Raw genomic sequence first — 13,378 nt, 5'->3', positions numbered from 1 at the left:
GGTCAACGACCCGGAGCTTCCAGGGAGGGTCAACGGCCCGGAGCTTCCAGGGACGGTCCACGGCCCGGAGCTTCCAGCGACGGTCAATGACCCGGAGCTTCCAGGGAGGGTCAACAGCCCGGAGCTTCCAGCGACGGTCAACGACCCGGAGCTTCCAGGGAGGGTCAACGGCCCGGAGCTTCCAGGGATGGTCCACGGCCCGGAGCTTCCAGCGATGGTCCACGGCCCAGAGCTTCCTGCGCCGGTGCCCAGTCCAGGCACGGCGTCCAGGCACGGCGTCCAGGCACGGCGTCCAGTCCCGCTCCATGGCCGGAGCCTTCCTCTGCTTCGGTGCTCAGTCCAGGCATGGCGCTCAGACCGACTTCAGGGCCAGATCCGCGCTCTGAGTGGGGGCTACGTCCCGCACCGGAGCTGCCACCGACGCTAGTGTCCCACCCTAACCATCTAGGTTCAGGTTTTTGCAGTCGGAGTCCGCACCTTTGGGGGTACTGTGACACCCTAACCAGAGAGAGCCCTAACCAGAGAGAGCATGACTGGGTGGTTTCTAGAGTTTCTATTTCCATGTTGGTATTTGTATGGTTCCCAATTAGAGGCAGCTGATTATCATTGTCTCTAATTGGGGATCATTCTTAAGTTGCCCATTGTTCCCACCTATGTTGTGGGATATTATTTTCAGTTTGTGTCTAAGTGCGCTCTGTACTGGACGTTAATTTATTCCTTTTTGTTAAGTTTCACTTTGTAATAAAGTATGTGGAACTATACGCACGCTGCGACTTGGTCCGCTCCTTTCGACGAACGTGACAATATGAATTGAATCTCAAGAGATGACCGGTTTAATGTTAAAGGTTCTCTTACTTAGAAAATAATCCTTATCATCTAGGCCTAGGCGATATCCAAACTTCACAGGCCGGTACTTCCTGGCTGACTACTTTTTCTATTTGGCTGGCTACTAAATATACTGTGCTGTGCTCTACTGTACTGTGCTGTCCAAACTTGTGAAGCATAGATATCTATGATTGGTTCAGATTTGGTCCAGTCTGGAATGAATCTGAACCAATCATAGATGTCTATGTTTGGGCCAAATCGAGGCCGGTCTAGACCAGACGTTGGTAGACGTTGAAATCAAGGCTGGACCGGACCAAATCTGATCCAATTATAGACGTCGGTGTTTGGTCGTTTGGACGTTGAAATCAATGCCAGAGCCAACATGGACATTTGTGTCGGACGGCGCTCACTGGGAATACACATTTCCCAAAAAGGACAAAATAAATAAATAATTATTATTCATGACCTGAGTGCAAACCCATTCTGTTCTGATCCACAGCTGCATGCTGGATAGCCAAAATAACCCTGGTGGCTCTGTTTCTCACCCCCAGAACTGATTGTGCCCTCCGCTTCTCCCTCAGCGCCTTCCAGTTTACCTCTCTAACCCAGACACACCGGTGAGCATGGAAAGAGAAATTCATTGAATTTCAATCACTCTCTGGACTTTTCTGTTGCAATAGACAGAATAGACAGTGTTCTTTATTGTAAAGAATAAAGCAAATTGCAGCCTTTGACCAATAAAATAATTGACATAAATTGGTCAATTTCTTGTATCAAAGGTAATCTTTAAATCTCCTCTTGGTCTTCCTTCACTGCATGTGACATCAGAGGACCCCGGCCCCATGCACAACTCATGCACCTACCGAGCGAACTGGTATGCTGGCGCAAGGTAAATGTTGCACTCTAGGAAATGTACAGTCTACCCTTTACATCCGTACACACCTTTCATGCACTAACACTTGCCTGTTCTTACTAGCACTGACTTTGGTGATGGCTGCTTTATTGAGGGATGTTTTACTTACTATGACTGTGAGATGTGGTTGTCTCACCTATATACCTGGGGGTAGGGCTGTTTACTGCCCCCTTTGGAGGAATTGCGTGCCCATAGTAAACAGAATTTGTTTTTGTCAAAAGTTGCTAATATATGCAAATAAAAAATATTATTGAATAGAAAACACTCTAAAGCTTCTAAAACCGTTTAAATTATGTCTGTATGTAAAGCAGAACTCTCAGGGCAGTCATTCTCCCAGACTCTCTCTTGTCATCATAAAAGTTGGCCCAACTTTGACGTCATCGCCCACCCCCCCTTCCCAAGCACCTACAGGTCTGGGAACAGTCTCTTTGTCTTCAGCGCGATGTCTGCTTCCAATGGGGCTTCTCATTGTGAGAATCGCGCACTCACGAGAGTTTTGGCGGGCCGAAACCTTTTGGTCACGCGAAAAAACAGGTTACTCTTATGCGCGCTCTGCTCGGGTCCTGTCTTTTTTCCAAGATCGATTAAACGGTGCCTGTGTTTCTGTTCGTCCTCACGATTGCTGTACACCTTTATAACATGTTAAAGCTTGATTATGAACATAGTTTGACAAGTTTAGTCGACATATAATATGTAATTTTGACGTTTTGGTGCGCATCCACTTGACTTTTGGCTGCATTTCAACCAAAATGTGTCGTGTTTGAGAACCGAAAGACACAGACTGCAAAACTAAACGCTGTTTTTGGCAAGTATAATTCCTTCCAGGTCTTCTGATGGAAGAACAGCAAAGGTAAGGGAATATTTATGTGGTAAATTTGGGTTTCTGTGGACTCCAAGATAGAGGAGCCATAATGCTACTTTTTGAGCGCCGACTCATAGTATAGCCTAGTGAACGAAACCTGTAACGTTAAAAATAAATGTAACACAGCGATTGCATTCAGAAGAAGTATATCTTCCTATATATATGTAGAACATGCATATTTAGTCAAAGTTTATGATGTATATTCCTTGTTAGCTGACGTTATCTGCCGGAGCTATCGTCATTTCTCAGGACATTTGAGTAGCATTTTTGAACGATGCATCATTGTAAACAGAGATTTATAGATATATATAGCATATTATTGAAAAAAACATAAATGTACTGTTTAACATGTTATATTACTGTCATCTGATGAAGATTTCAAAAGGTTAGTGAAATTATTTTTCTTTAATCCTGCGTTTGTTGATTGCATATTTTTTCAACTTGGCTATGCAAATTAGCTGTGTCTTCGGTGGTGGTTTGACATAAATATGTGCTATGTTTTCGCTGTAAAACATTTTAGAAATCTGACTTGCTGGGTAGATAGATTGCGTTCCATGCGCCACCTTCCAGCTGAATGTGGGGGGGGGTTCCCAGATGGGAACGCCGAACCTCATCAGGTTTTAAGATGAATGCACTAACTGTAAGTCGCTCTGGATGAGTGTCTGCTAAATTCCCGAAAATTTAAATGTAAGGCTCTGACTCCCGTATGTGGAGATCTCTCATGGAGGAGGATTCCATATGTGACTGCTGTGACTGTCACGTGTGCTCCCTCTCCAGCCTCTAGGTCACCAGGCTGCTCTTTGGGGCGCACACTCGTCACCAGCGTTACGCGCATAATGACACTCACCTGGACTTCGTCACCTCCTCGATTACCTGCCCTTTATATGTCACTCCTTTTGGTTTCTTCCCCAGTCGTCATTGTTTCTGTATCATGTTGGTGTGCTGTTCGTTTTTCTTGTTGTGTTCGTTTATTTATTAAATGTATTCACTCCCTGAACTTGCTTCCCGTCTCTCATACCTACATCGTTACAGACTCCAAATGTGTGACGTCCAAACCCAAAATAGCTATTATGGATGGTGAGTGACTGTCAACCTAACAACCCATAATCATACTGCCTCTGTTTGGTTTGGGTAAACAGCACTGACATGTCCCTTGTGCTCAAATAGGCCATGGGACCAAGTGATTTGTAGGGAGTAGTGATGATAAGACCTCCTGTGGTGATAACACCTCTAACCCTGTTTATTTCCATATCCTTTAGGGTTTGCCAGCATTGGGCTTCAGCTGCTCTCAGATCAGCTATCCACACCAAAGGGTGGTTTCCTACCAGTCAGTCCCTCACTGGTCAATGACTATGATGAAGATGTTGTCTGGTGTGACATCAAAATGGATGGGAAGATGGATGAGTGTGACAATCCAGAGGATATACTGGAACCTTTGATGTGGAGAAGTATCGTGATAAGGAAGAGCTGTGCTACACTCGTTCCACGGAAAAAGAACAACATTTAGAGGAGGATGAAGCCGTGCCCTTAGAGGGTGAGGAGTCAGACGTGGTTCAGATGGTATTTAGAAAGGGGAAGATATGAGGGTACACATGGGTCGGGTATGAGGGATTTAGAGTTGATAAGGGGTCAGGGTTTAGAGCTGAGGAGGGGGTAGAGTTTAAAGAGAGAGGGAGGTATCAGTGTTGATAGTGGAGGAGGGCTCTAGTGTGAGGGAATGAAGAGACCTCATCCCTGGGATCAGGGATGGGGAAGAAGTCCGTATCACAGAAAGAGGTGCTTTCACAGTCCATGAAGGAATAGGGATTTTGGGTGGGCGAGGAGCAGCTACTGGATAAGGGGAAGGAAGGCCAAACACGACTCCAACACCATCATTAAGTTTGCTGACGACACAACAGTGGTAAGCCTGATCACCGGCAATGATGAGACCCCTATAGGGAGGTCAGAGAACTAGCAGTGTGGTGCCAGGACAACAGCTTCTCCCTCAATGTGAGCAAGACAAAGGAGCTTATCATGGACTACAGGAAAAGGCGGGCCAAACAGGCCCCCATTAACATCGATGGGGCTGTAGTGGTCGTGTCCAAACGAAATATCATGGTCCAAACACACCAAGACAGTCGTGAAGAGGCCACAACAAAACCTTTTCCACCTCAGGAGACTCAAAAGATTTGGCATGGGTCCTCATATCCTCAAAAGGTTCTACAGCTGCACCATCAAGTGCATCCTGACCAGTTGCATCACTGCCTGGTATTGCAACTGCTCGGCATCTGACCGTAAGGCGCTACAGAGGGTAGTGCGTACGGCCCAGTACATCACTGGGGCCAAGCTTCCTGCCATCCAGGACCTATATAATAAGGCGGTGTCAGAGGAAAGCTCATAAAATTGTCGGAGACTCCAGTCACCCAAGTCATAAACTGGTTTCTTTGCTACCGCACGGCAAGCGGTACCGGAACTCCAAGTCTAGGACCAAAATGCTCCTTAACAGCTTCTACCCCCAAGCCATAAGACTGCTGAACAATTAATCAACTGGTCACCGGACTATTTACATTGACCCCCGCCCCCCCATTAGTTTTGCTCACTGCTGCTATTTGCTGTTTATTATCTATGCATAGTCACTTCACCCCTACCTACATGTACAAACTAACCTGTACCCCTGCACACTGACTCGGTACCCCCTGTATATAGCCTCGTTATTTTTTTGTTACTTTCCATTATCTTTACTTTAGTTTATTTGGTAAATATTTTCTTAACTCTTCTTGAACTGCACTGTCGGTTAAGGGCTTGTAAGAAAGCATTTCACGGTAATGTCTACACTTGTTGCATTCGGTGCATGTGACAAATAACGTTTGATTTGATTATTATGAACTGGTAGAGACCGGGATTGTTGGTGGAATAGACTTGCCCGGGGTTGGCGTTTCAAGTGGCGGTAGGGTCAGTGAGAGACCATACAGTGGTTCATTTAACACCATAGACTTCTATTCCACTGTACACCTGACTCATTTGAAGTAAAAACAAAATTGAAATAAAGTCAATACAACTCCTCTAAAAATGTTAAGACAAATGGATTTGGTTAGGACATTTTCCTGATAAATAATACTTTCTGAACGAACATCTATGAAGGAAGCAAAGTATGTTTAGCTAAACTAAGAACAGTAATTTCCTTGCCCTTGGAATGTTGATAAGGTTCCTTGCCCTTGGAATGTTGATAAGCCTCTTTACAGTCATCAATTGATACCATTCTTTTCCCAGTCAGACAATTGGCCTCTATTTGCTTGTACACCCTTTGACTAGCTTAATGAGTGTTAAAGTGCAACATTGTTTCAACCACAACTCTTATGATGGGATAACAAACCACTTGTAGATAAGTGGTCTCCACAATATCCCCACAAGTGCCATAATACAATGACTGTGTGTACTATATAGGTACAGTAGGCTATGCATAACCGTTGTCACATTCCATTAACATGACATGAAGAGACAGTTGGTCTGAAATGTGAGTGAGTCATACAGGAGCTCCCGAGTGGCCCAGCGGTCTAAGGCACTGCATCTCAGTGCTGGAGGTGTCACTACAGACCCTAGTTCAATTCCAGGCTGTATCACAACTGGCTGTGATTGGGAGTACCATAGGGTGGTGCACAATTGGCCCAGCGTCGTCCGGGTTAGGGTTTGGCCGAGGTAGGCCGTCATTGTAAAGAAGAATTTGTTCTTAACTGACTTGCTTGGTTAAGTAAAATACAATCACTGTACCTTTTAACTGGATATATTGCACATCTATTGTACATTCACTATAAGAATTCAGTTTTAACAACCTTTACTGAGACGCAGCTCGTCAATGATGCACTTAATCCATACATTTAAATAAATATGTATTATTCCACTTTTTGTCTCTTTCTCTTTAAAAAAAAATAAATACATTGGCAACCATTTCGGTGTTTGAGAAGAAACTAAGTAGCACCCACATTTACATTTACATTACATTTAAGTCATTTAGCAGACGCTCTTATCCAGAGCGACTTACAAATTGGTGCATTCACCTTATTTAAATGGTGAACTATAAAGTACTATGGCAGTAACTCCTTGGAAAGATACTACGGGCTGTATTGCAAACACTGGCAAGAATCATGTTGATGCCATAGATCCATTCATTATATATTCCTAAATGTCTTGTCTTCTTCTCCGTTATAAAGTACATTAAAAGGCGTTTGTGATGACTTATGAGCCTGATGGTGTTTTGTAGACAGGTGATGGTTTCTCCGATGGCCATGGCACATAATTTCTCAGTGCTGGCATTAATAGTACAAACAACAACAGTACAAATGTCACTATAGGAACAAGAATTGTCCATCTCTTCTTGTTGTCTCCAGAAATTCTGCCCTTTTCCACTGACGACCTCTCATTTGCTGTGAACAGAAATTTAGGACATTGTGATTATACTGTATGTCTAAACAACTGAACTCTATTTCTCTCTCTTGCTCGCTCGCGCTCTCTCTCCTCTCTCTCTCTCTCGTTCAGTAAAGAGGCAATGTCAAGTGTTTTTCAAATCCAGGATATTGTCTATGTACCTGAGTGAAGTGTGATCTCTCTCCTGATCTCCTGTCCCAGGGCCTTGTTCTTTAAGACGAAGGTGATGGTCTCGTTGACTTGTCCCTGTAGATTTAATGTACTGAACACAGTGTATAGACCCTGTGTGTCCTCTGAGATGTTTGTGACTGTATTATTGGTGACATCATCACCGCTGTCATCCAGCCAATGCACTGAGGGTCGCGGGTACCCTCCCTGTGAGGTCAAGAGTAGCTCCACATATCTTGGAGATGCTGTGAACTTCAGGTGTGGCTCAGGGTAGTATGCTGAAATAAGAGGCAATGGACACAGTTTAATGGCATGAAAGAATATACAAGTATCTCAGTAAGCATTATACAGTACATCACAAGGAACCCTAATTAGTGTGTCAAATTACTCATTTTCTAGTACATCAGTAAATTCTCAGTCCACAAAGCAGAAAACCATGTTTAATATGATATCACACCTGCTAATTTCAGGGCAAAGGTTTTCGTCTTACTGCCCAGCAGTGTGCTCACGGAGCAGGTATAGTCTCCTTTGTCCCCCAGGTTGGTACGGTCCAGCCTGAGAGAGGCATTACCCCTCTCCATCTCAGAGTGGTACAGGCTGGTTCTGTTGGTATAGTGACTGCTCTGTCTGTCCAGTTGGTCCTGTCCGTGGTAGAAACTGTGTATCACCTCCAGGCCTCTCTGCCATGTTATCACACTGTTGTCCAGGTCCCAGGCCTTTCCCACAGGGAAGCTGCAGTCTAGGACCACATACTGCCCCACGATGGCAAGTTGAGGCTCACGAGGAACACTGATCTCAAATTCAACTATAGACAGAGGGACACAGACAATCTTACTACCCCATCTAAGAGATGGCATGATTACAGTGACCCTTTCTATCAGATACATGACTCATTACATTAAAGTAGTTAGTCACGATTGACCATAAAAGAAGGTGTACCATGGAAGTGTCTTACCAGAATAGGATGCCTTGATGATGAGGAGAGAAACAAAACATATTTGAGTGACCCAGGATTTCCAGCTCATGACAGAGTTCACTGTATTTAACCAGTATCAAATTCAAAGTAAGTCCTTCAATGAATCGGTAGCAGTCCAGGAACTGGTGTCTTATAAGGTGTCACGAAGAATGACTGAACAATTGATCTACGTCATCTACTGTACTTTTCACATTTTCTTCACACCTTGGCTGCACCCTCTGACAGGTTCCATGACGTTCCATTACATTCCTTAAAAGGTAGTGTTTCCTGTATGTCTTCTCTCTCAGTTATTGCTGTAAATCAAGATCCAACCCCATTATATTTTGATCCTCATTTTTTTTTTTTCACAGCCCCCAACAGAGACGCGTCCATTATTGTAAAAACTATTAAGAATTCTCTGTTGTGCAGACATACAGTTGAAGTCAGAAGATTACATACACTTAGGTTGGAGTCATTAAAACTCATATTTCAACCACACCACACATTTCCTGTTAACAAACTATAGTTTGGCAAGTCGGTTAGGACATCTACTTTGTGCATGACACAAGTCATTTTTCCAACAATTGTTAACAGACAAATAATTTAACTTATAATTCACTGTATCACAATTCCAGTGGGTCAGAAGTTTTCATACACGAAGTTGACTGTGCCTTCAAACAGCTTGGAACATTCCAGAAAATGATGTCATGGCTTTAGGAGCTTCTGAAAGGCTAATTGACATCATTTGAGTCAATTGGAGGTGTACCTGTGGATGTATTTCAAGTCCTACCTTCAAACTCAGTGCATCTTTGCCTGACATCATGGGAAAATCAAAAGAAATCAGACAAAAAAAATTGTAGACCTCCACAAGTCTGGTTCATCCTTGGGAGCAATTTCCAAAGGCCTGACGGTACCACGTTCATCTGTACAAACAATAGTACGCAAGTATAAACACCATGGGAACACGCAGCCGTCATACCGCTCAGGAAGGAAAGGCGTTCTGTCTCCTAGAAATGAACGTACTTTGGTGCGAGAAGTGCAAATCAATCCCAGAACAACAGCAAAGGACCTCGTGAAGATTCTGGAGGTAACAGATACAAAAGTATCTATATCCACAGTAAAACGAGTCCTATATCGACATAACCTGAAAGGCCGCTCAGCAAGGAAGAAGCCACTGCTCCAAAACCGCCATAAAAAAGACAGACTACAATTTTCAACTGCACATGGGGTGTCACGGTTTTCATATGGTGAAGGAGAGTCAGACCAAACTGCAGCGTGTATATTGCGATCCATGTTTAATCACACAACGTAACACAAATCCAAAACACAACCTCTACAAAACAATAAACGTAGTGAAAACCGAAACAGCCTTATCTGGTGCAAACTAACACAGACTAAGGACATCAAGACAATCACCCACAATACAACCAAAGAATATGGCTGCCGAAATATGGTTCCCAATCAGAGACAATGATAAACACCTGCCTCTGATTGAGAACCACTTCAGACAGCCATAGACTCTCCTAGAACACCCCACTAAGCTACAATCCCACTAAGCTACACACCACATACAAAAACCCATGTCACACCCTGGCCTGACCAAATACATAAAGAAAAACACAAAATACTTCGACCAGGGCGTGACATGGGGACAATGATCATACTTTTTTTTGAGAAATGTCCTCTGGTCTGATGAAACAAAAATAGAACTGTTTGGCCATAATGACCATCGTTATGTTTGGAGGAAAAAGGGGGAGTCTTGCAAGCCAAAGAATACCATCCCAACTGTGAAGCACGGGGGTGGCAGCGTCATGTTGTAGGGGTTCTTTGCTGCAGGAGGGTCTGGTGCACTTCACAAAATAGATGGCATCATAAGGAAGGGAAATTGTGGATAGATTGAAGCAGCATCTCAAGACATCAGTCAGGGAGTTAAAGCTTGGGTCTTCCAAATAGACAATGACCCCACGCATACTTTCAAAGTTGCGGCAAAATGGCTTAAGGCAAACAAAGTCAAGGTATTGGAGTGGACATCACAAAGCCCTGACCTCAATCCTATAGAAAATGTGTGTGCAAAACTAAAAAAGTGTAGGCGAGCAAGGAGGCCTACTAACCTGACTCAGTTACACCAGCTCTGTCAGGAGGAATGAGCCAAGATTCACCCAACTTATTGTGGGAAGCTTGTGGAAGGCTACCGAAACATTTGATCCAAGTTAAACAATTTAAAGGCAATGTTACCAAATGCTAATTGAGTGCATGTAAACTTCTGACCCACTGAGAATGTGATGAAAGAAATAACAGCTGAAATAAACCATTCTCTCTAAAATTATTCTGACATTTCACATTCTTAAAATAAAGTGGTGTTCCTAATTGACCTAAGACAGGGAAATTTTACTAGGATTAAATGTCAGGAATTGTGAAAATCTGAGTTCAAATGTGCTTGGCTAAGGTGTATGTAAACTTCCGACTTCAACTGTACACCTATTCATGTTGGAACAGGTTTCTTTCCTTCGAACTAGACATACACACCCTCCCAGTTTTGTTGGCAGCTCAGTAACCATGACAAATAAACATCTGGCCTTGCAACTCCACATAAATTAGCTTTGTACCACTAAATACCCAGGAGACAAATGCAATATGAACAGCATATTGGCTACAGTTGAAGTCGGAAGTTTACATACATTTAGGTTGGAGTCATTAAAACTTGTTTTTCAACCACTCCACAAATTTCTTTTTAACAAACTATTGTTTTGGCAAGTCGGTTAGGACATCTACTTTGTGCATGACACAGGTCATTTTTCCAACAATTGTTTACAGACAGATTATTTCACTTGTAATTCACTGTATCACAATTCCAGTGGGTCAGAAGTTTACATACACTAAGTTGACTGTGCCTTTAAACAGCTTGGAAAATTCCAGAAAATTATGTCATGGCTTTTGAAGCTTCTGATAGGCTAATTGACATTATTTGAGTCAATTGGAGGTGGATGTATTTCAAGGCCTGCCTTCAAACTCAGTGCATCTTTGCTTGACATCATCGGAAAATATAAAGAAATCAGCCAAGACCTCAGAAAAGTAATTGGAGACCTCCATAAGTCTGGTTCATCATTGGGAGCAATTTCCAAATGCCTGAAGGTACCATGTTCACCTGTACAAACAATAGTACGCAAGTATAAACACCATGGGACCACGCAGCCATCATACCGCTCAGGAAGGAGACGCGTTCTGTCTCCTAGAGATGAACATACTTTGGTGCAAAAGGTGCAAATCAATCCCAGAACAACAGCAAATGACCTTGTGAAGATGCTGGAGGAAACAGATACAAAAGTATCTATATCCACAGTAAAATAAGTCCTATATCGACATAGGCCGCTCAGCAAGGAAGAAGCCACTGCTCCAAAACCACCATAAAAAAGCCAGACTACGGTTTGAGCAGTGCTGAAAAAGTGTGTGTGAGCAAGGAGGCCTACAAACCTGACTCAGTTACACCAGCTCTGTCAGGAGGAATGGGCCAAAATTCTTCGTGTAGGAAGCTTGTGGAAGGCTACCCGAAACGTTTGACCCAAGTTAAACAATTTAAAGGCAGTGCTACCAAATACTAATTGAGTGTATGTAAACTTCTGACCCACTGGGAATGTCATGGAATAAATAAAAGAAATAAATCATTCTCGCTACAATTATTCTGACATTTCACATTCTTAAAATATAGTGGTGATCCTAATTGACCTAAGACAGGGATTTTTTACTAGGATTCAGGAATTGTGAAAAACTGAGTTTAAAATGTATTTGGCTAAGTTGTATGTAAACTTCCGACTTCAACTGTATATGAATTTAAATCCAACTAAGAGCAAGTGGACAAGTAACAGCTTGGACTGACGAAACATGTTTGACATTAAGCATACTGACATATACCATTGTCAATCTCAATTTCATCTTCTGCTTCAGTTATGTTTAGTCAACACATAGATGTGTCAAAGACTCAGAACACATACAACTTGTTTAGAAAACATTACGGTATTATGACTCATCACCTGTGACACCAGCACATGACAAAATCATGTGAACCAAGACATGCTGAAAATAAAATGCAATTCTGGGTAATACCTTGAAGCAGGAGTTTTTTGGTTGATACTGTAGGACCCTTTCAGCTGCTCAATAAATAACATTTAGCATCGATTCCATGGGATTCTTCTCTCTTTTTTATCTAAAAATTACATTTAACAGTGAATGAGTTGAGAGTCCACTCCCTCCCACCACCAGTAATCAGATACAACTGGATACAATGTGCACCCATGGCAACACATTTAGATAAGAATGCGAACAGACCAGCTAGCCTGGTTCCAGATCTGTTTGTTCTCTTCCCAATGCCATTGGTTTCATTGTCAAGCCAATCACCATTCTCTATTCTTCATTGTTTGGTTTGAAAAAAACTATACAATAATACAGCAGTTACTCATACTGTAGGAAGAATATTGCAGACAGTGTAAAATTATATAAAGCCATTAAATACATTAATGAATCCATTCAGAAATGTGTTCCCTTTTTCTGCTTTATGAAGTGCAGTAGATGTTTTTTGTTTGAAAGGCAATTCTTTTTTGATGGTCCAAAATATGTTTTCCTCCGTGGTAAGAGAACATCAGTAGGTCCAGCAGCCATCACAGCAATCATTATGGTCAGTGCAACTACAATATTATAGCAGTTTCAACAAACTTCTAAACCTACTTACAAGAGACAGAGCTAATCTGAGATGCAACTAATCCACAGAATTAGGGATTTGTTATACAAATAAATAACTTTATTTTACATTTACAGTACATACAGAAAGTTGTGCAGAGATGGTTGTCCTTCTGGAAGGTTCTGCCATATCCACAGAGGAACTCTGGAACTCTGTCAGAGTGACCATTGGGTTCTTGGTCACCTCCCTGACCAAGGCCCTTCTCCCCCGATTGCTCAGTTTGGCTGCTCAGACAACTCTAGGAAGAGTCTTGGTGGATCCAAACTTTTTCCTTTTAAGAATGATGAAGTCCACTGTGTTCTTGGGGACCTTCAATGCTGCACACATTTTTTAGTACCCTTCCCCAGATCTGTGCATCGAACAAAATCCTGCCTCGGAGCTCTACGGACAATTCCTTCGACCTCATGGCTTGGTTTTTGCCCAAACATGCACTGTCAACTGTGGGACCTTATATTAAAAAATATTAATTTATACTTTTATTTAACTAGGCAAGTCAGTTAAAAACATATTCTTAATTACAAT

General features: G+C 42.6%; 1 protein-coding gene across 1 annotated transcript; it reads right to left on the bottom strand.

The window, feature by feature from the left end:
- Positions 1-6,344: 6,344 nt before the first annotated feature.
- Positions 6,345-12,383, bottom strand: LOC118368392 (CD276 antigen-like). Its single transcript, XM_035752453.2, has 5 exons — positions 12,226-12,383; positions 8,125-8,438; positions 7,627-7,974; positions 7,163-7,447; positions 6,345-7,000 (listed from the first exon to the last, which is right to left on the bottom strand). The coding sequence occupies exons 2-5, from the start codon at positions 8,192-8,194 to the stop codon at positions 6,813-6,815; spliced, it is 891 nt and encodes a 296-aa protein (XP_035608346.1). The 5' UTR covers positions 8,195-8,438; positions 12,226-12,383; the 3' UTR covers positions 6,345-6,812.
- Positions 12,384-13,378: the final 995 nt, after the last annotated feature.

The sequence above is a fragment of the Oncorhynchus keta genome, chromosome 35 (genome assembly GCF_023373465.1).
Source record: "Oncorhynchus keta strain PuntledgeMale-10-30-2019 chromosome 35, Oket_V2, whole genome shotgun sequence".
Taxonomy (NCBI): Eukaryota; Metazoa; Chordata; class Actinopteri; order Salmoniformes; family Salmonidae; genus Oncorhynchus; species Oncorhynchus keta.
Note: the sequence above shows the minus strand (reverse complement) of the source record. Positions and strands in the feature narration are given on the sequence as shown.